Below are 20,990 nucleotides of genomic sequence, written 5' to 3'. Positions count from 1 at the left end.
GCTTTTCCCATGAATATTTAAAGTACAGTTAGAAACTGTAGTCGTCAAAACTAGGACAGACTAGAGGGGGATGGGGCGCCGGGGAGTGGGGAGGAGGACGGGGAAACAATGGGAATGAGACAGGAAGGCGCCGGAGTGTTGAGTCACCGGGCTAGCAGATTGGCTAGTCAAGGGAGTCAGATGGGGGGGGGGGGGGGGGAAGTTACAGCCAGTAGATGACAGGGGTGGGTGTATCGGGGGATGGGGTTAGGGGAGGGGGGGGTTGTTCTGCTGACGGGAGAGGGACTTGAAATAGGCACTGGAAAGGAGGTCGAGGGTGGAGGCAGCCAAAGGGCGGGCCAGGAATGGCGCGACGCACGGGCCAGGGGCCAGCCCGAGAAAGGCTATGGCTGACCGGCGGGGTGGGGGGGTGGGATGTGCCCCCCGACCAGGCTGATCACCTGGAACGTCAAGGGACTGAATGGGCCGGTTAAGAGGGCGCGGGTGTTCGCGCACTTGTGGGCCCTGAGGGCGGACGTAATTATGTTGCAGGAGACACATCTGAACGTGTCGGACCAGACCAGGCTAAGGAAGGGTTGGATTAGCCAGGTCTTCCACTCGGACTTGGACTCGAAGTCCAGATGGGTGGCAATCATTATCAACAAGCGCGTGCAATTTGAGGCAGAGGGCATATCCGCAGACAGGGGGGGCAGATACCTGGTGGTACGGGGCAGACTGGAGGGGAGAAGAGTGGTGCTGGTGAATATATATGCCCCGAACTGGGATGACGTGGTCTTCATTAAAAGAGTGCTGGGGAAGATCCCGGACCTGGACTCTCGCAGGCTAATAATGGGGGGGGGGGGGGGGGACGACATTAACATGGTCCTTGACCCAGCTTTGGATCGGTCGTGTCCCAGAACGGGTAGACTCTCAGCAATGGCAAGGGAGCTGAAAGGGTTTATGGAGCAAATGGGGGCAGTGGACCCCTGGAGAGATAGACAGCCAACAGGAAGGGGCTACTCGTTTTACTCGCACGTCCATAAAGTATATTCCAGGATAGATTTCTTTGTACTAAGCAGGGACTGTATGGGGGAGGTAAAGAACACGGAATACTCAGCAATTACCATTTCAGACCATGCCCCGCATTGGGTGGACCTGCAGTTCGGGGGAGGGAGCTATCAACGCCCACAATGGAGGCTAGATGTGGGACTGCTGTCGGAGGAGGGGATCTGCGAGAGGCTTCGGAAATGTATAAAAAATTACCTGCAGGTGAATGACACGGGGGAGGTCTCAGCGGCGACCCTGTGGGAGGCGCTAAAGGCAGTAGTGCGGGGGGAGCTGATTTCAATTGGGGCCCGCAGAGCGGGCAGAGATGGATAGATTGGTCAGGGAAATGGGTCGGATAGATGAAGAGCACGCGGAGTCCCCGGGGGAGGTTTTACTCGGGGAGAGGCAGAGACTACAGGCGGAACTGGGGGCACTATCCACGAGCAGGGCCGTGGAACAGCTTAGGAAGGCGAGGAGAGTGGTGTACGAGCATGGGGAAAAGGCTAGCAGACTGTTAGCGCAGTACTCCGGAGGAGGGAGGCGGCCAGGTAAATAGATAGAGTGAGGGATGAGGGGGGGGCGCAAAGTGGAGGACCCGGCAGAATTGAATAGGGTATTCCGGGACTTATATCGTAAGCTGTATACTTCGGTGCCGCCGGAAGAACCGGAGGGGATGAAAAGGTTTCTGGACGGGTTAACATTCCCAACAGTTGGTGGGGGGGGCGAGTGGAAGAGCTGGGGGCCCCGATTAGAGTAGAGGAGGTATTGGGGGGCCTTAAGGCTATGCAGTCAGGGAAGTCCCCAGGGCCGGATGGATACCCAGTAGAGTTTATAGGAAGTTCTCTGAGCTGGTGGGCCCACTCTTGGCAAGGGTTTTCAATGAGGCAAGGGACAGAGGGACCCTGCCGCCGACAATGTCACAAGCCACCATATCTCTGATATTGAAGCGGGGTAAAGACCCGGAGGCGTGCGGGTCCTACAGGCCAATCTCCCTGATTAATGTAGACGCCAAGCTCCTGGCAAAGGTACTGGCAGGTAGAACGGAGGACTGTGTACCGGAGGTGATTGGGGAGGATCAAACTGGGTTCGTGAAAGGTAGGCAGCTGGCGGCCAATCTGAGGGGATTACTCAATGTGAAAATGATGCCCCCGGCGGGTAGGGAGGTGGAGGTAGTGGTGGCAATGGACGCCGAGAAGGCCTTTGACCGGGTGGAGTGGGACTATCTATGGGAGGTGCTCGGACGGTTTGGGTTCGGGGAGGGATTGGTGGATTGGATCAAATTATTATATCAGGCCCCGAGGGCCAGCGTCAGGACCAACAGAGAAGTGTCGGGAGTACTTTAGGTTGTACCGAGGGACCAGACAGGGCTGCCCGCTCTCCCCGCTGCTGTTTGCGCTGGCCATAGAGCCGCTGGCGATTGCACTGAGAGCCGCAGAGGGTTGGAAGGGGATGGTGAGGGGCGGGGTTGAACACAGGGTTTCTCTATATGCAGACGACCTGCTCCTGTACGTGTCGGACGCAGTGGCCGGGATGGGAACTATACTGGGAATGCTGAGGAAGTTCGGCCAGTTCTCAGGATGCAATTTAAATACGGTCAAGAGTGAAATGTTTGTGGTCCAGGCAAGGGGCCAGGAGAACAGATTGAGAGGGCTACCGTTTAGGCTGGTTGAGGAAAATTTCTGGTATTTGGGAATCCAGGTGGCACGAGACTGGGGCAAGCTGCACAAGTTAAATTTGGCCAGGGTGGTGGAGCAAATGAAGGGAGAGTTTCGAGATGGGATGCACTCCCGCTGTCGCTGGCAGGGAGGGTGCAGACTGTAAAGATGACAATCCTCCCTCGATTTTTGTTTATTTTTCAGTGCCTCCCGATCTTTATCCCACAGTCCTTCTTCAAAAGAGTTAACGGGCTGATCATGAGCTTTGTCTGGGCGGGAAAATCCCCGCGGGTGAAGAAGGCAATGTTGGAGAGGAACCGCAGCGAGGGAGGGCTGGCTTTGCCGAGTCTGATCAATTATTACTGGGCGGCCAACATCGCCATGATAAGGAAGTGGATGGTGGGTATGGGGTCTATTTGGGAGCGGGTGGAGGCGGCTTTGTGCAGGGGCTCCAGCTTGGAAGCCCTGGTCACGGCTCCTCTACCGCTGCCGCCGGCCAAGTACACCACCAGCCCGGTAGTGGTGGCAACCCTGCGGATATGGGGCCAGTGGAGGAGGCATGTGGGGGAGATGGGGGCGTCTGTCTGGGCGCCAATCTGCGACAACCATCGGTTTGCCCCCAGGAGTATGGATGGGGGATTCCAAGTATGGCGGCGAGCGGGGGCGGGAAGGGTGGGTGATATGTTCCTGGAAGGGAGCTTCGCGAGTTTGAGGAGCTTGGAGGAGAAATTTGGGTTGGTAAGGGGAAATGATTTTAGATACCTACAGTTGCGGGACTTTGTTTGTAGACAGGTCCCATCTTTCCCACGCCTCCCGCCAATAGGGATCCTCGACAGAATAGTCTCTAGGAGGGAAGAAGGGGAGGGCAGAGTCTCGGGTATATATAAGGTGCTCATGAGGGAGGAAGGGTCCCAGACAGAGGAACTGAAACTTAAATGGGAGGAGGAACTAGGCGGGGAAATGGAGGATGGGCTGTGGGCAGAGGCCCCTGAGTAGGGTAAATTCGACCGCGACATGTGCCAGGCTCGGGCTGATCCAATTTCAGGTCGTTCACCGGGCCCATATGACGGTGGCTCGGATGAGCAAATTTTTCGGGATAGAGGACAAATGCGCTAGGTGCGTGGGAGGACCAGCGAACCATGTTCACATGTTTTGGGCATGCCCTAAGCTGAGGGGGTACTGGGAGGGATTTGCGGGGGCCATGTCCCAGGTGCTAAAAACAAGGGTGGTGATGAGTCCAGGGGTGGCAATTTTTGGGGTTTCGGAAGACCCGGGCGTCCAGGGGGAGAAAGATGCCGATGTTTTGGCTTTTGCTTCCCTGATAGCCCGGCGACGAATATTATTGGCGTGGAGGGACTCAAAGCCCCCGAAGACTGAGTGGTGGCTTGCGGACATGTCGAGTTTCCTGGGGATGGAAGAAAATTAAGTTCGCCTTGAGGGGATCTGTGCAGGGGTTCACCCGGAGGTGGCAACCATTTATTGACTTCTTTGCGGGAGAGTGAGCGTCGGGGGGGGGGGTGGTGGTGTAAGAGTAGGAGGGAAAATATGGCGGGTAGTACCGGTGGGAGGGGAGCGGGCTTGTGCAATATGTTACGATGGAAGTATTGAAAGTACGTGGATGTTTGCACATTTTTGCCTTTTTTTGCTTTCTTTCTGATGATGTCTGTAACTGTTTATAAAGCCAAAAACTACCTCAATAAAATTGTTTATTAAAAAAAAAACTAGGACAGTCTGGTGCTGCAAATTTGAACCTGTGAGCTGTATTGTTGAAAATTATTTTAATATACTGTATATTCTTGCATTAATGTTGTGAATCGATGCTCATTGTGAAACCGTTTAATTGTATTAACTTTTCATGTGGTCCCCTGAAATCTCCTAGAATTAGCTTGTGCTTGAAGTTTGAAGTTAAACTCCTACCAATGTTTTTTTTTGTTTTCTACAGGACAACATTTAATGAAAGCCTGATCTGCACCACAGGCCCTTATAAGGAAAAACAGGATGCATCTTCTAACGGTGGTGAAAAAAGTCACATTGTTTCTGTACACTATGGAAAAACCGCAATGAAAGTGATTGAGCGCTACCAATTTGCTTATGTCCCTAATCCAATCATCCATGCAGTTGAGCCACACAGAAGTATCTACAGGTAATAATCTGCATTGGTTACTTCAAAATGACTTTGTCTCCACTCAGAACGTTTACTGGTTAAAAACCTTTTCCTGACAAAAATCAGGGAGGTTGATTTGTACACGACACAATCCATTGGGGTTCAAGTATTCACTCCTACCTGGTATACTGATCAGCCAACACCAACTCCCTTCCTGCTCGTAGATATCTAGTGTGAACCTGGTAATTTGCATATTCATTGTTTTATGATTCTGTTGAATATTTCGAAGGAAATGTTGGGAAAATGTGTGAGGATGTGCGTGGAGGGTACCTCCTACACAGCTGACACTGCTGTGGTGGCAATGTAGCAACCACCTGAACTCTCAAATTGCATGATTCTATAATCCAGGAGAGAGCAATTTAGGTTGGTTATGCACATATCAAAGTGCAATTGGGTACACATGTTGGCGCTCAGGTAGTTGCAGTACGGCTGAAATTCAATTTTTCTGTCTGCTAAGTGGTTTTAGATCCATATAAAATTAAGGTGCCTGGCCAGTGATCTCAATCAAAGTCATAAAGGTGAGACACTATCTAGAAGGTGTTTAATATTTTGTTTGTGGCTAGTGCAAAAAGAGTGTTCCCTTAACCTCTTTCATTTTTTGACATTGAAAACAGCTGGATGTTCCTGTCTCTCTCTCTCTCTCTCTCCCCCCCCCCCCCCCCCCCCCCCCCCCCCCCCCCCCCCCCCCCCTCCCCCCCCCCCCCCCCCCCCCCCCCCCCCCCCCCCCCCCCCCCCCCCCCCCCCCCCCCCCCCCCCCCCCCCGGCCCTTAAATTAAAGTTTGTCCATAGTATGATTCCACTTGAATCATAACTCATGTAAATGGAACTGCTTTCCATCAGATCTTGGTGTAACCCTGTGAGAATCTGCAGTGTAATTTCACATATGTTGGACTACAATGTGAATCAGTGAACCTAATTTGTCTTGCTCGCCTCCAGTGAGTAAACAGCCTCCACAATTCATACTGCATTCTAGTCAATACCTGCTGGAAGTGAATATTTGAACTGATTTTCCCTCCTTTCAAATGGGGGAAGGAATGCACTGCAATCCAATCTTGAGTGTCCTTTCCTAGTTAACTCTGAATGAAATTAGATTTTTCATGGTGAAATTTAAATCAGCATAGCTTTGCCAAACAGTAGACCAATTTAAAAAGTGATTGATTTATCTTAATTGGTTTCTGGTCCTAAAATATTTATCAGTTGTGAATTGGTCATTCCTGGTGTTGTTCACAACCAAAATAAACTAATCTTTCTCTTCCTGTAATAATCTCTTTCTGCTCATCTTTGGTCTTCGTTTCCTAACTTACCATGCTTTCTTTTCTCCTCTCCACGCTCTAATCTGTCTCTCACACAAATTTTCCCTTTTTTTGTTTGACAACAAACAATATTAATAAGCTGGTCATGCTAAGTAATTTGCTTTTTTGATGTAGCGGGGGAAGACATATCACAGTGACTGGACAGGGATTCGATGCAGTACAAAAACGAATTATGAGAGTGAAAGTAGTGGAGAACGGACAACCAAGTGGATTGCTTGTAGAAAAGGTACAGTTTGTTTCTTATGCGCTGAGATTTAGCCATTTTCAAGAAGCAAAGTTAATGTCTAACTTATGGAGTGTGTTCATGCCAGAGTGAAGTTATTTGAGGTGCGAGCATGTTTAATTTTGCCTCTTAGTGTTTTTTTGAGTCCATTGTTGATTAATTAGTCAATTTGAGTATATAGTGCAGCTCAAATATTAGCTACTAGAGTTATAACTTCCATTTCCTTTCCCGAATGTTTCTTGCCCTATTTCCAACCTGTGGATGGCAGCCTAGCAACCAATCCGATCATTATTTCTGCTGTATGAACTGCAACCAAAGCTGCCAGCTACAGAAGATATGGGGTCGTTGTTGACATTGTGCAGTTGTGAAAGTGGTTTAACATGCTGGGTGACAAGACCACATAGCAGTTAATAATTCATGACTAAGGCCTAAAGCGGTGTGTTAAATCATGGTGCCTGACAAAGCTTTTCAACTGGCTCCCATTTGCTTCATACGGTTTGTGTCTTGACTGAGTGGCACCATCCTCTCCTCTGAGATTGTGCAGTCAAGCCCAAAATGTACTGCTATTCGTTATTTGAATGTCCAGTTCAAATGTATACTTTTAATCTAAGTAAATTGAGCAATTTGAATATACTACCATTGCAGACATAGACTTTGCTGCAGTTTTGTTTGGCAGGAAGACATTCTTTTTGTAAGTATGTGTGTGTATGTATATAGTTTTTAAAAATAAATTAGAATACCCAATTATTTTTTCAATTAAGGGGAAATTTAGCCTGGCTAATCCACCCAAGCGTAGCATCGTGGTTAGCACAGTTGTTTCACAGCTCCAGGGTCCCAGGTTCGATTCCTGGCTTGGGTCACTGTCTGTGCAGAGTCTGCATGTTCTCCCCGTGTATGCGTGGGTTTCCTCCGGGTGCTCCGGTTTCCTCCCACAGTCCAAAGATGTGCAGGTTAGGTGGATTGGCCATGATAAATTGCCCTTGGGCAAAAAAGTTAGGTGGGGTTACAAGGATAAAGGACGATAGGATGGAGGTGTACGGCTTAAGTAAGGTGCTCTTTCCAAGGGCCTTTGCAGACTCGATGGGTTGAATGGCCTCCTTGTGCACTGTAAATTCTATGGTAACCTGCACATAGAATATAGATCATAGAATTTATAGTGCAGAAGAAGGCCATTCGACCCATTGAGTTGTTTGGGTTGTGGGGATGAAACCCATGCAGACACGGGGTGAATGTGCTAACTCCACGCAGGCAGTGACCCTGGGCCAGGGTTGTTCTTTTTGTAAGTAAAACCTTAATTTTCTCTTGCAGAATGAAACTGAAGCATTAAAACGTTCCAATGGTTCGATGCTCGTCTTCCCGTCGCCTCCTGCAAACCAGAAGGATGTTTGTATCTTTTTCATATTGGACAATTTTAATGAAAATAAAACCTTTGTGTACGTGGAGGATCCAGTCTTTGAGAATTTTACAAATTCTCTATTTGTACTCAAACAGCCACCGATCTTCCTTCAGGTAATTATTAAATAGGACTGAAGAAGTCATACGGACCCGAAACGGTAACTTTGTTTCTCGCTCCACAGATTCTGCTAAGATTTTCAAGCATTTTCTGTTTTTATGTCAGATTTCCAGCAGCTGCAGTATTTTGCTTTGAATTTAATTATCAAATGGTGTTTGTGCATTTTGAAAGATTTTATTTTCTTTCTGTTTTGCCTTGTTTTATATTATGTTACACATTTCATTCATGCTCCCAATATACTGGATTAGACCTTCTGACTTATAGGGCAGCACGGTGGTGCAGTGGGTTAGCACTGTTGCCTCACAGCGCCGAGGTCCCAGGTTCGATCCCGGCTCTGGGTCACTGTCCGTGTGGAGTTTGCACATTCTCCCTGTGTTTGCGTGGGTTTCTCCCCCACAACCCAAAGATGTACAGGTTAGGTGGATTGAACATTCTAAGATGCCCCTTAATTGGAAAAAAATGAATTGGGTACTCTAAATTTATAAAAAATAAAAAAAGATTTTCTGACTTAGTTCCATCGATTTGCTGGATGTTACGTGAGCGTAATCAATCACATAATGGTTGGAAGTTGTCACACAAAATCCTTAGCTCATCTAATTTTCTAGCTAGTTATGCAATTACACAAGTGGCTTCCAACAATTTGCCAAAATAACCTAATCATCTTCCCTTGACATTCAACAATATTATCTGTGGTTGAATCCCACGCCATCAACATCCTGGGAGTGACCATCGGCCAGAAACCTAACTGGACCAGACACCCAATACTGTGACTATGTGAGTAGATCTGAGGCTGGGAATTCTGCAGAGCGTAACACACCGCCTGACTCCCCAAAGCCAGTCCACCATCAACAAAGCACAAACCAGGAATGTGATGGGATACTTTCTGCTTGCCTGGAAGTGTGCAACTCCCAACAACATTCAGGAATATCTGCACCATCCAGAAAAAGCAGCTTGCTTGATTTGACATCCTATCCATCACCTTAAACATTTCGACCAAGAGTACAATCGGCATCAGCGTCTCTGCCATCTACAAAGTGCATTGCAGCAACTTGCCAAGCCTTCTTCAACAGCACCTTCCAAACTCTCAATTGCGCCCACCTACAAACAAGGACGGTAGATGCAAGGAAACACCACCACCTGCAAATTCCCTCTCAAAGTCCCGCACCTTCCTGACTTGGGAACTATATCACTTTTCCTTCATTGTCGCTGGGTCAATATCCTGATGCTCCCTATCTAACAGAACTGCAGCTGTACATCCACCACAAGAACTGCGGCAGTTAAAGAAAGCAACCCACCACTGCCTACTTGAGGGCAATTAATTGCTAGCCCCATCAGTGGCAGCTACATCAAAGGAGCAAATTATTTTTTTAAAAGTTAAATTTGACCTGTTATCCCTCTTTAAATGTCCAGGCAATTTCCTTGTATTTTAATTACATTTCACAGGGATGTCTTGGACTACTGAGTACCCTGTTAGTTGGTGCACCCTATAGTTGCATCAATGTGCTCAGCAAATCTGTGCCACTCTACCAATACCGAATGATGGCATCACCCTGTGCCTATGCAGAGCTGGCTACGCTGACTTTGCATCAGATCCACAACTGTGCTCCTTACTGTAGTCGCCTATAACTAATATTCCCTGAAATGCAGGCAGCAATGATCCACTGCATTCTCAAATCTTCTGCTTTTGAAGCTACATGCAAATGAGTTTTGCTCTGGAGTTGCCACTCATTTCCCTGGCTCTTCATATTTTATCATTGCCACTTTGCCAGCCATCAAGTAAAAGTTTTGGATCTTGTATCACCTTATTACTGGCTAGAATTGTTTCAACCCTCTATATTAATTGGGTCAGATATCTTTGGAAGTACTAGGCCATTTCAAAGGGTATTAGAGTCAACCACATTGCTGAGGGTCTGGAGTTACATGTCCTTGGGATATGGGTGCCACTGGCTAAGCCAGCATTTATTTGCCATCCTAAATTGGCGATGGAGATGTCAGTGAGCAGCCTTTTTGAACCACTGCAATCCTTGTGGCATAGGTACACCGACAGTTCTGTTAGTGAGGGAGCTCTCGGATTTTGACCCAGTGATGGTGAAGAAATGGTGATATATTTCCAAGTCAGGACGGTGGGTGACTTGAAGGGAAACTTCCAGGTGGTGGTGTCCCCATGTGTATGCTGCTAGCGTCTATGGGTTTGGAAGGTACTGTCTAAGGAGCTTTGGTGAGTTCTGTGGTGCATCTTGTACATGGTGTACACTGCTGCCATTGCACTTCTGTTATGGAGGAATTGAATGCTTGTGGAAGGGCTTTTTACGACAGTCAATGATGGCCTCACAGTCACCATTACTGAGACTAGCTTTCAATTCCAGATTTTATTAATTGAATTTTTAAATTCCATCAGCTGCCAGCATTTGAACCTATGCCCTATTAGCCTTGATTCCTGGTTCGAGTCCAGTGACATTACCACTGTACCACCCTCTCCCCTTGTCCCTGAAAGAAATCTTTCTAAAGCTTTAAATCTACACCATAAGCAGTCCTGGTAATTGCTTCCATTATTTTTATTGACTTAATTTTTGAATCGTCCCATCACCCCTCCTAAGAATTGACAATGCCATGTCCCACCCTCTTTGCTGACCTTTTCAATCATTGTCAAATTTCAGCTTATAACTTATGATATGCAATTTATGTATTGTAACCATTGCATTTCTGTGTAGTATGTCACATTCTTACCTGTCATTATCAGAGGCACTTAGGAGATATACCCGTTCTTCCATCTTAGACTGTGAGCAAACAACACCTCTATAAATAAAGTTGACTACTGGTTAAGTACCCTACGCTGTGACAGCCTGGGTATTCTTTGTCTCTAATGTGAAGTAAAAGCAATACCCTTAAAACATAATTGGAATAAGACTCTGCAGAATCTGCAAACTGAAAGGAGATTGCTAATACCACAACTCCCATCCAGCACCCATTTGAATGCTCATTTTGAAAAGTTACCTGACTGTGTCTACCACCTTTGTTTAATTACGCTCTCCCTTCCATCATAATTTAATGCATATTTTAATTTTATATACAGAATGCACATATTGTTGTAATGTGACTGAAAAGAATAAGAGAAAATGAGGGCTAAAAAAAAAGATTGGCTGCAGGTCTTTAACCTAGATGTAAGGCAGTTCCTCTTTGCACAGCTGCACAATTACGTGTTACCAAAGCTTCTGTTTTACTTACAAGGCATTAAGTCAAGTCTGTCTATTCAGGTGTGGATATAAAATTTCCAAAGCACTTTTCTAGGAAGAGTAACCAGCTCCTCTGGCCAGCATTTATCCCACAATCAAAACCCAGTTATTGGTCACTTTATCTGTTATTCTCACACCTTGCTATGTGCAAACTAGCTGCCTACAGAACAAGAGTGAGTACACTTCAAAATCAGTTTATTGAAAGTGAAGCACTACAGGATGCTATAGAAATGCAAGTTCATTTTTAAAAATCGTGTTTTCCACAGTAGCATCGAGCCTTTGATTCAAAAGTCACATATTCCTCTACTGTAAGCAGTTTTTGACACACTCTTGCAGTGCACAGGTGTGAAACACATGGAATCTAGAACAATGTGGAGTGATATCTAACCTCCTGCTTTATGTAGATTTTCTGTGCCACTTTTCTTTTTCTGTTTGGTCGGATGATTTGGAAACAATGGCTCGATATTTGCAGCAGGTTCTTGGGAGACCAAAAACAATCAAAGTTGTGAAGAATGGGACAGTGAGGTCCCACTGAACACGACAACATTACCCCGTTATCAGTTGTTTTTTGTTCTGTTTCCATTCAAGAACCAAGCAGATTTAAAGCCCGGCTTGGGATGGGGAGGAGCAGGCAGTTCCCAGCTCCCTTTTACTGTTGGCTTTCATAACGCCTGGCAAAGCCATGCGGCAGCAATGAATTTTAAAATAAGTTCCAGATTGCACTGAAATACCCTGCTCGTAACAATACTATGGCTACCAGAGCAGGTCAAAGGCTAGGAATCTTATGGCATATAACCCACCTCCTGAACCCCCCCCCCCCCCACACACACACACCCTCCCCCAAAACCTGCCCACCATTTACAAGGCACAAGTCAGGTGTGTAATGGAATACACTCCACTTGCCAGGATGAGTGCAGTTCCAACAACACTCGAGAAGCTCAGCACCATCCAGGACAAAGCAACCCGCTTGATTGCTCCCCCTTCTGCAATCAGTCCCTCCGCCACTGATGAGCAGTGGCAGCAGTCAGTACCATCTCCAAGATGTACTGCAGGAACTTGCCATGGTTCCTTAGGCAGCACCTTCCAAACCCACGACCAGTACCATCTAGAAGGACAAGAGCCGCAGACACCTGGGAACCCCACCATCTGGAGGTTCCCTTCCAAGCCACTCACCAACCCCGACTTGGAGATATATCGCCGTTCCTTCACTGTCGCTGGGGCAAAATCCTGGAACTCCCTCCCTAACTGCACTGTGGGTGTACCTACACCTCCAGGACTGCAGTGGTTCAAGAAGGCAACTAACCGCCACCTTCTGAAGGGTAACTAAGGGTGGACAATAAATGCTGGCCTAACCAGCGACGCCCACATCCCGTAAATTAATTTTTAAACAGTGTCTGATATCTGCCGCAGTGGCGATGTGCCCATTGCGTTGGAGAAGCATTCTCTGCAGTAACATCTTCAACATGGCCCAATTCCAAGTTTGTAATTCTGGTGGCAGTTACAAAGATTTGAATGTGAAAGTAGGGAGGAAATAGTTTCAATACTACCTTTTGTGCTCGGGTGATTTGTTTTCCTTTTTGCTGTTCTCAATTGTAATCTTCCATTGTTCAATGTTTTAGGGGAAACGTCTAAATGAGGCGATGACCGCAAAAGAAGTGAAAGCTTATATTGGAACAGAAGAATGTAAAGTTACCACGCTTTCCGTGACGGACTTTGTTTGTACTCCTCCAGAAAAACAGCCAGCACCCAAGAGGGTAAAGAGGGATGCAAACGATGATCTTCCAGAATTTGTTGTACGTACCTTCAGTTCTTACCACAGTTCTTCTTTACGTCAAGCGGACGCGTGCGATCTGCGGGGGTGGGGACCTACCTTCTTCCACATGGGCCTGCTGTGCCGCTACATTATGTTGCGCGACACCGGCGGAGAAACAGCTGCCGCGCGCATGCGCAGACCCGCGCCGGCAGTGCAGTGCCATGTATCAGTGCCGGAGCTGCGTGGAGCACTCCGGTGCCAAGCTGGCCCCTGTATCGCTGGGCCACGAGGCCCGTTGACACCGGCGTGAAACACAAGTCAAGCTTAATAAGTTGTTAAGTCCCTGAAAGCCCATGATCCTGCCTCCCCTGCACCTATAGTGGAACCAATAACCCTGGACCCGGCCCTGTTCAACTACTTGGGTGAGGCAGTTTGTTAATCTTGGCAAGCATCTGTAGCAGAATCAACATAGCCTGGATATTGAAGCTAAGTGATGGAGATTTGTGGAGTGCAGTGCGGGCCAGCTATGGTAGTGCAAAGCCTGAAAGTTTCAGTGGAAGTAGCAACACAAAACCTTAAGTGTGTGCCTTTTTATTAGAAGACCAATTCACAGGGATAAGTGTTCTGTTTCTGAGTGTTCCTTACTTGCATAACCTATGCTAAAACTGCATGAAATGAGAATAGAGCACCTGGCCCATTGCGCATACTGTCTACAATCAAGCACACTTTAAAATAGTCATCCATCTCCACAGGGAAATTTCTATAAAAGCAGAGAAGGTTAACAGGAGAATTGAAATATTTAAAGTTTTATGAAGGATTTTGATGAGTGAATGGAGAAACTCTATTTTCTCTGTTTGGCTAGTTAGTGTCAAGGATCAACAATTCAGCATCAGCATTAAGGGAATGAGGAGAGGGATAAGGGGCTTTCCTTATGTAAAGAGTTGATGGAGCACAGAATTCAGTGTAGTTAAGGGAGAAACTGTTGCAGCATTTTGAGCAAAAAGGCAAATGAATATTTGAAGCAGAGGAGGAAAGGAAGACCATAGAATTATATTTGGATTGCCCAAGGAAGGAGCTGGTACAGATCATTCAGAGATTGACATCCTTTTCCGTTGTGGATTTCGAGCATTCCTTTACTGAACTGCAGTTTGCAGCCCTCCACACACAACAATGCCGAATTCTTTTCCTTCCCACTCCCTTTTTCTATAAGTCAGAAAATCCCGGCTACGTTTTGACGCCGGCGAAAACACCTCAGTGTTTCACGCCGGTGTCAACGGGCCTCTTGGCCCAGCGATTCAGTGGCCCACAGGGGGCCAGCATGGCACCGGAGTGCTCCACACAGCTCCGGCACTGTTACACGGCCCTGTACTGCCGGCGCGGGTCCGCGCATGCGCGTGGCAGCTGTTTCCGCGCCAGTGTCGCGCAACATAGTGTCGTGGCACAGCGGGCCCACGCGGAAGAAGGTAGGTCCCCCCCCCGCAGATCACACAGAGAATCGCGTCCCGGCGTCGGAGTGGCATGGTGGGACTTTTCGCCGTCAACGCCGATTCTCCGACCTGGCACAGGCTCTGAGAATCCCAGCCATAGTCTTTGGCTGTATTTTGCACTTGTGAAGTAGTAATGGAAATAATTTAATTGCCATTTATGCCCTTCACAGTAATACTAACGAAAGTGTTTTCTGTCCTGTTGCCACCTTTTGCTAAATGCAATTAAACATTAATACATTCTGGAAACTGCTCTTTTCTTACCAGGTCCAAATGGGATACCGAGAATACTACCTGGGGAAAGTAAAATATGACACTCCTGCACAGCTGCCTCTCGGAATTATTTTGCCGCTTGTACTGATTCCAATGTTATTAATTATTGGTGTGTCTATTTACTGCTACAGGTACATTGAAAATTTTCAATTAAAATACATAACAAAAGGCCAAGGTTGGGGTTTGATTCTCATCTCCGGTTGGGTATAATAGGTTGACATGTCCTATCTCATTTTTAGGACATGCAGCAACTTGGGAGAAGTAACATGTTGGTTGTTGGTGTGCAGTGGACTCAACTCCACAGAATTGTTATGACGCAGAAGGAGGCCATTTGGCCTACCCTGTCTGCACTTGCTCTCCAGACGAGCATTGTGCCTCAGTGTTATTCCCTTGCCTTTTTCCAGACCCCTGCACATTGTTTCTATTCAACTTAAGTCACAAACCAAAGTTATCTGTCGCATCTGTTATTGGTTTACATGTTTTTTTTCATAAAAGTAATTTAAGTAAGCAGAGCCAGGAAAATTGCTGCAAAAGTTATTGCTAATTTCATTCATTAGCATATATGTGAAACCTTGCTGAGTAGAGAAGGCAGCTTCTCAGAGGGCCAGCAGTGTTAAGCCAGAGCTAGGGGCCATGCAGCCAAAATAAAGGTCATGCGCTTGACCCAATGCAAGGTGCACCATGAACCAATGCTTTCCCACTTTCCGATGTCTTTGCAATGAACTTGCCAGCTATGCACAAATGGGAAGAGTGTTCAGGTTCATCAGATTGACCTTTGAGAATCCTGCCCTTGCCCCTCAGGCCTGTTGATAATTGGAGGTGAGCGGATTCTTCATTCTCGCCCACTCCTCCCCCACCAGCACCTTGAAAACAAATTGTTGAATTACTAACAGGTTGGTGACAAAGTGCTGAACGTTTGATATCAAACTATAATGCTTGACATATTCACCATTAATTCTGCAAGGGAGATTCACCTCTTCCGGCTGTGTTTGACCCAAAGTAATTGGTAGTGTAAAATAAGTTGAAACCAGGCTCAATATGCTTTGTTCAGGGAATAACATTTTTTTGTCATCAAAGTAAATAACATGAAGTTCGTTTTTACAACAAATCTGATTTTGCAAAAACCAGAGCTTTGGAAAAGGGCTATTATTTTTCTTTCAGACGCAAGAGCCAACAAGCGGAACGAGAGTATAAAAAGATTCAGCTGCAGCTGGAGAGTCTCGAGGAAAGTGTGAGGGATCGATGCAAGAAAGAGTTCACTGGTAAAAATGCTCCTACTCCTGATGATTATTGCCGGGGAGTTCTCCCAGTGTCCGGGCCAATATTTATCCCTCAATCATCTAGTCACTGTCACATTATGGGAGTTTACTGTGTACAAATTGGCTGCTGCGTATTCTTGCTTTATAATAACGTCTACACGTCCTCCACATAATCCCTACAGTGCTAGAAGGAGGCTATTTGGCCCATTGAGTCTGCACCGACCCTCCAAAAGAGCACCCTCGGCCTATACCCCTGCCCTATCCCCATACCTCTACCTAACCTACACATTTTTGGACACTAAGGGGCAATTTAACACGGCCATTCCACCTAACATGCACAGCTTTGGACTGTGGGAGGAAACCAGAACACCCGGGGGAAACCTTTGTAGGTCCCTGCTGTAAAGTGAGTTGGATATACAGTGGCCATGATATATAAATGCAAATCTGTTGTCAAAATGCCATATATAAATAGTTTGAGATAATTATCAGTCTGAATAGAAAACATTGACCATAACATCAAATCTAGCCGGTCCATGGCACTCCAATCGGTGCCTCAAATAGATGCTGCAAATAGATCATTCCAGGTGGCAGATTCTGTGGGTTGGAAATACCTTTAAACATGTAACATGTTGAAAGCACACAAAGCAGAGAAATGTTTATAACACTTCCTATTCTTTTCATGTATCATTGTTCATGAGGATACGTTTTTAACAGTGTACATCAACACGGACCTTTGGGAGTGTTGTTTTTTTTAAGTGAAGTTAATAGAAAATAGCGGAGGGGAAACCAATATTCAATCATTTATTTGAAATTAATTGGAGGATCTGTTGCAAATTTCTGTGTTTTTTTTAACTTAAAATCTTTTTTTTCAGACCTGGTGACTGAAATGGAGGACCACTCCAATGATCTGAACGATGTGGGCATCCCATTTCTGGATTATAAAACCTATACTGATCGTGTCTTTTTCCTGCCATCGAAGGATGGAGAAAACGATGTCATGATAACCGGCAAACTGGACATTCCAGAGGCACGACGACAGACAGTAGAGATAGCTCTTAACCAGTTTTCGAATTTACTGAACAGCAAATCTTTCTTGATTGATGTAAGTCTAATTTGAGCTAAAAGTCAATTCATTTTTTTTGGGTGAAGGGAATAGAAAGAATGAGGATCGGAACAGAATGTGATGTCATACGTTACTTGTAGAGGAAGATAATTCAGGTTGGATTGTAGCATAAATGCATAACACTTATTTCTAGTGTGCTATTTAGTGCAAGGTTGGAGTTATACCTTTTAAAGGAAAGTTATTTTTGGTTACTGAGTTAGTTACAAGCTAAGTGACCCTTGAACGGGTGGCACGGTAGCACAGTGGTTAGCACTGTTGCTTCACAGTGCCAGGGACCCGGGTTCGATTCCCTGCTGGGTCACTATCAGTGCGGAGTCTGCACGTTCTCCCCGTGTCTGCGCAGGTTTCCTCCGGGTGCTCCGGTTTCCTCCTACAAGTTAGGTGAATTGGACATTTTGAACTCTCTCGAACAGGATAGCATCTAGGGAATTTTTACAGTAACTTCATTGCAGTGTTAATGTAAGCCTACTTGTGACAATAATAACGATTATTATTATTTTTTCAATGTCCTTGGTTGATTTTCACTGCATTGCGTTACATACTCTGACCAGGGGAATTCATGTTTCCTTTCTATGGTTGATTGGAAACAACGGGATTGGTTTTAATTTTCAGTCGTTTGACCAATTCAACTGGCAGCCAGGGACACATGAACTTGCCATCAGTGGGCGACAGGCCCCAAAAGGACTCACTGCAGCAGTAGTGAACCCGCCAACATTGAGGGCATTTAAAAGTTTATTGGATAAGCATATGGATGATAATGGGATAGTGTAGGTTAGATGGCCTTTAGTTTTTGGACTTCCCATGTCGGTGCAACATCGAGGGCCGAAGGGCCTGTACTGCGCTGTATCGTTCTATGTTCTATGCAGCAGCTTGCCGTCTCTAGGCTGTTGCAGTATTGGAAGACGTGGAGAACGATCTAGCCAGCAGAAAGGCCGCCAATCCAGAGTGGCAGCAGTCCCACTTCTCATGAGGAAAGGTTTTGACAGGTTGGCCTGCATCCATCGGAGTTTAGATGAACGAGAGGTGATCTTACTGAAGCCTATAAGATCCTGAAGTGATTTGACAGGGTGAATGCTGAGAGGATGTTTCCCCTCTTGCAGAGACCAGAACTAAGGAGACACCGTTTTAAAATAAGGGGCCTCCTATTTAAGACAGAAATGAGGAGACTTATTTTTCTCTTGCATGGTCGTGAGTCTGTGAAACACTCCTTCCCCGGTAGAGGCAGGGTCAGCGTGATTTTTAAATTTTTATTTAGAGTACCCAATTCATTTTTCCAATTGAGGGACAATTTAGCGTGGTCAATCCACCAACCTGACCTACATATCTTTTGGGTTGTGGGGGCGAAACCCATGCAAATACAGGGAGAATGTGCAAACTCCACACGGACAGTGACCCAGATCCGGGATCGAACCTGGGACCTCGGCGCCGTGAGGCCGCAGTGCTAAACACTTTCCACCATGCTGACCCGATCAGCCATGATATTGAATGGCGGAGCAGGCTCGCGGGGTCAAAGGGCCTATTCCTGCTTCTGTATATTCATCCTGGTTCTGAAGGGTAGACACATGGGGGTTGTTTTCGCTGGTCGTGGAATCTAAAACACAAGGGCACAGTCTCAGGATAAGGGGATGATCAATTAGGACAGAGATGAGGAGAATTACTTTCACGCAAAGGGTTGTGAATCCTTGAAATTCTTTACTGCAGAGTGGATGGTCCATCGTTGAATATATTTAAGGCTGTGATGGACAGATTTTTGGTCTCTGGGAATTGAGGGGGGGCAGGGAGTGGCAGGGAAGGGGAGTTGAAGCCCAAGATTAGCCATGATCGTATTGGATGCAGCAATGATGGGCCAGATGGTCTACTCCTCCTCCAATCTCTGTGCTCTTGCATTACCATGAATTTAATATCTTATCTTTTTGGTGTCCCTCAGTTATTATGCTGCCCAGTTGTCTTTCAAAATTGCAATTGGAGTCCAAGGTATGTCACTGGACCTTGGTTTGTGCATTAAAAAGGGCTAGCTGCCTGAAACAGGCATGAGTTTCGGCTGCTCAATACTGGGCAATTATTGGGGCATCTACCACCTCCAATTACATCAAACAGCCCATATCATATCTACCACCATGTCTTGAAAACTAGCAGTAACTGGGATAAAAATCTCTCTTCTATGGTGACTAAGTCCTCTATGAACTTCTTGGCCCAGCTCCTAGTGGTTTTGAGCCTCAGCACAATCCTAGCCCTAATTTATCACCACTTAAATATAATTAAGGATCACTGAGACACCATTAAAAAAAAGGCAGTTGTGGATAGTGGACAGATTCCCATTACAGGGGCGGGATAGAGTTTACTCAGTACTCATTAAACTTTACTCAGTACTCATTAAACTTTACTCAGTATTATCTGTGATCTTTGGGCATGTCATGTTGAGATTACACAATAAAACTGGAAAAAATGCTTAATTCCCCAACATGTGCGTTCAACGCTTTATAAACTTGACCCCCCCTGATGGCTCGAGTGAGTTGCTGATCCATTTGCAACAGGAACACCCCAGCCTATAGTTGAGGAGGGTAACAAAAGGAACAAATGGTCTGGTTTAAGAAAGTGAAAATCACCCTGCATTTCCCTGTTTCTGATTTACATTCTTCTAGCTGTTGTCCAGGTGTTCCTTCACACATACAAACAAACACACAAATAATTTGTCTACACTTGCTGTTAAAGGTTGATGCCAGTCAACACTTTGCAAAGTAACTGAGGATTATCAGTGGAAAGTGTTCCCCGCAGGGAGTCGGTGAGAGATTTTCCTCCTGTTTTTTTAACCTGGGGAATGTTCAGTTCCTCAGGTAAACAGCAGAGACAAAACGAGGACTCTTTGCACAAGGTCTCCACTCCCTTCGGATTGTGGTAGGATTTCTGTTGTTCCCGGTTTAGGAATGTTTGCTCCTACAACAGGTGCCAACAAGCAAATAAGATAGGAGCAAAATAACAGTGCCTTCTCTTATTTTTCTATTTGAACACAAAGTGTGTATGAAGAGTGCCCAGAATATTCTGGCCTTATGCCCAGACCTGCACAGCTTACAGAATGAAGGCAGTTGAGGACTTGCAACAGTACCTACTATAGCTCATCAAACCTGTAGGTTTGTTGTGGGGTTCAGAGGCTTGCAGCAGTGTTTGATATTTAAACTCTGGAGAATGTTTTGCCCTTGGGTATTGTGACCTAACCCGTAAATGTGGCAGGTTCAGATCGTGCGATGTGCTCTACCTGAATGACACCGAAATGTAAGAGGAGGATAAATGAGTCTCGTCATCTTCAGAAAAGGGAGTAAATTAAACAGAGTGAGGAGAAATTGGTTTCACAGAAACTGGAGTTCTAAAACTCTGCAAATTAGTTTGTGTAAAATATCTATCATGCAAACTTAATGTGTCATAAATGCCTCAGCAAATGAAATGTTTACTGAACAAAGAACATAAATTTAATACATCAAACACACTTTGCCTTGTTGGTAAATGTTTTAGTGAGCTTTACTTCTATTCCAGTTTTATTGCTTCCAGTGGGGGGGGGGGGGGGGGGGGGGGGAGCACGGTGGCGCAGTGGGTTAGCCCTGTTGCCTCACGGCGCCGAGGTCCCAGGTTCGATCCCGGCTCTGGGTCACTGTTCGTGTGGAGTTTGCACATTCTCCCCGTGTTTGCGTGGGTTTCGCCCCCACAACCCAAAGATGTGCAAGGTAGGTGGATTGAACTCATGAAATTGCCCCTTAAATTGGAAAAAATGAATTGGGTACTCTAAAAAATGTTTTTTTTAAAAGTAGTCCAGTGGGCATTGTTTTAGGTCCAATGTTTAATTGTATTTCTGCTCCATATCCACACGGTCTCCCTTGTTCACGACTATGGAATTGCCCAACTAAAACAATATCAGTGTATCTTGCTGGCCCAAGGCGCACTTAAATGACGTGAAATAGTATCTCCATTCTCCTATCATG

General features: G+C 46.1%; 1 protein-coding gene across 7 annotated transcripts in view; it reads left to right on the top strand.

The window, feature by feature from the left end:
* The window catches only part of LOC119973455 (plexin-B2-like), a 290,890-nt gene that overhangs the window by 249,322 nt on the left and 20,578 nt on the right, over nucleotides 1-20,990 (top strand). For all 7 annotated transcript variants that reach the window (XM_038811623.1, XM_038811619.1, XM_038811625.1 and 4 more), the window contains 7 exons: nucleotides 4,624-4,824; nucleotides 6,273-6,384; nucleotides 7,690-7,890; nucleotides 12,747-12,920; nucleotides 14,632-14,768; nucleotides 15,799-15,899; nucleotides 16,769-16,998. In XM_038811623.1, coding sequence (XP_038667551.1) covers nucleotides 4,624-4,824; nucleotides 6,273-6,384; nucleotides 7,690-7,890; nucleotides 12,747-12,920; nucleotides 14,632-14,768; nucleotides 15,799-15,899; nucleotides 16,769-16,998 — 1,156 coding nt within the window. The remainder of the gene's footprint in view (nucleotides 1-4,623; nucleotides 4,825-6,272; nucleotides 6,385-7,689; nucleotides 7,891-12,746; nucleotides 12,921-14,631; nucleotides 14,769-15,798; nucleotides 15,900-16,768; nucleotides 16,999-20,990) is intronic.

This window comes from Scyliorhinus canicula, chromosome 11, assembly GCF_902713615.1.
Source record: "Scyliorhinus canicula chromosome 11, sScyCan1.1, whole genome shotgun sequence".
Classification (NCBI taxonomy): Eukaryota; Metazoa; Chordata; class Chondrichthyes; order Carcharhiniformes; family Scyliorhinidae; genus Scyliorhinus; species Scyliorhinus canicula.
The sequence above is the reverse complement of the archived record's forward strand: the minus strand, read 5'-3'. Positions and strand labels throughout refer to the sequence as shown.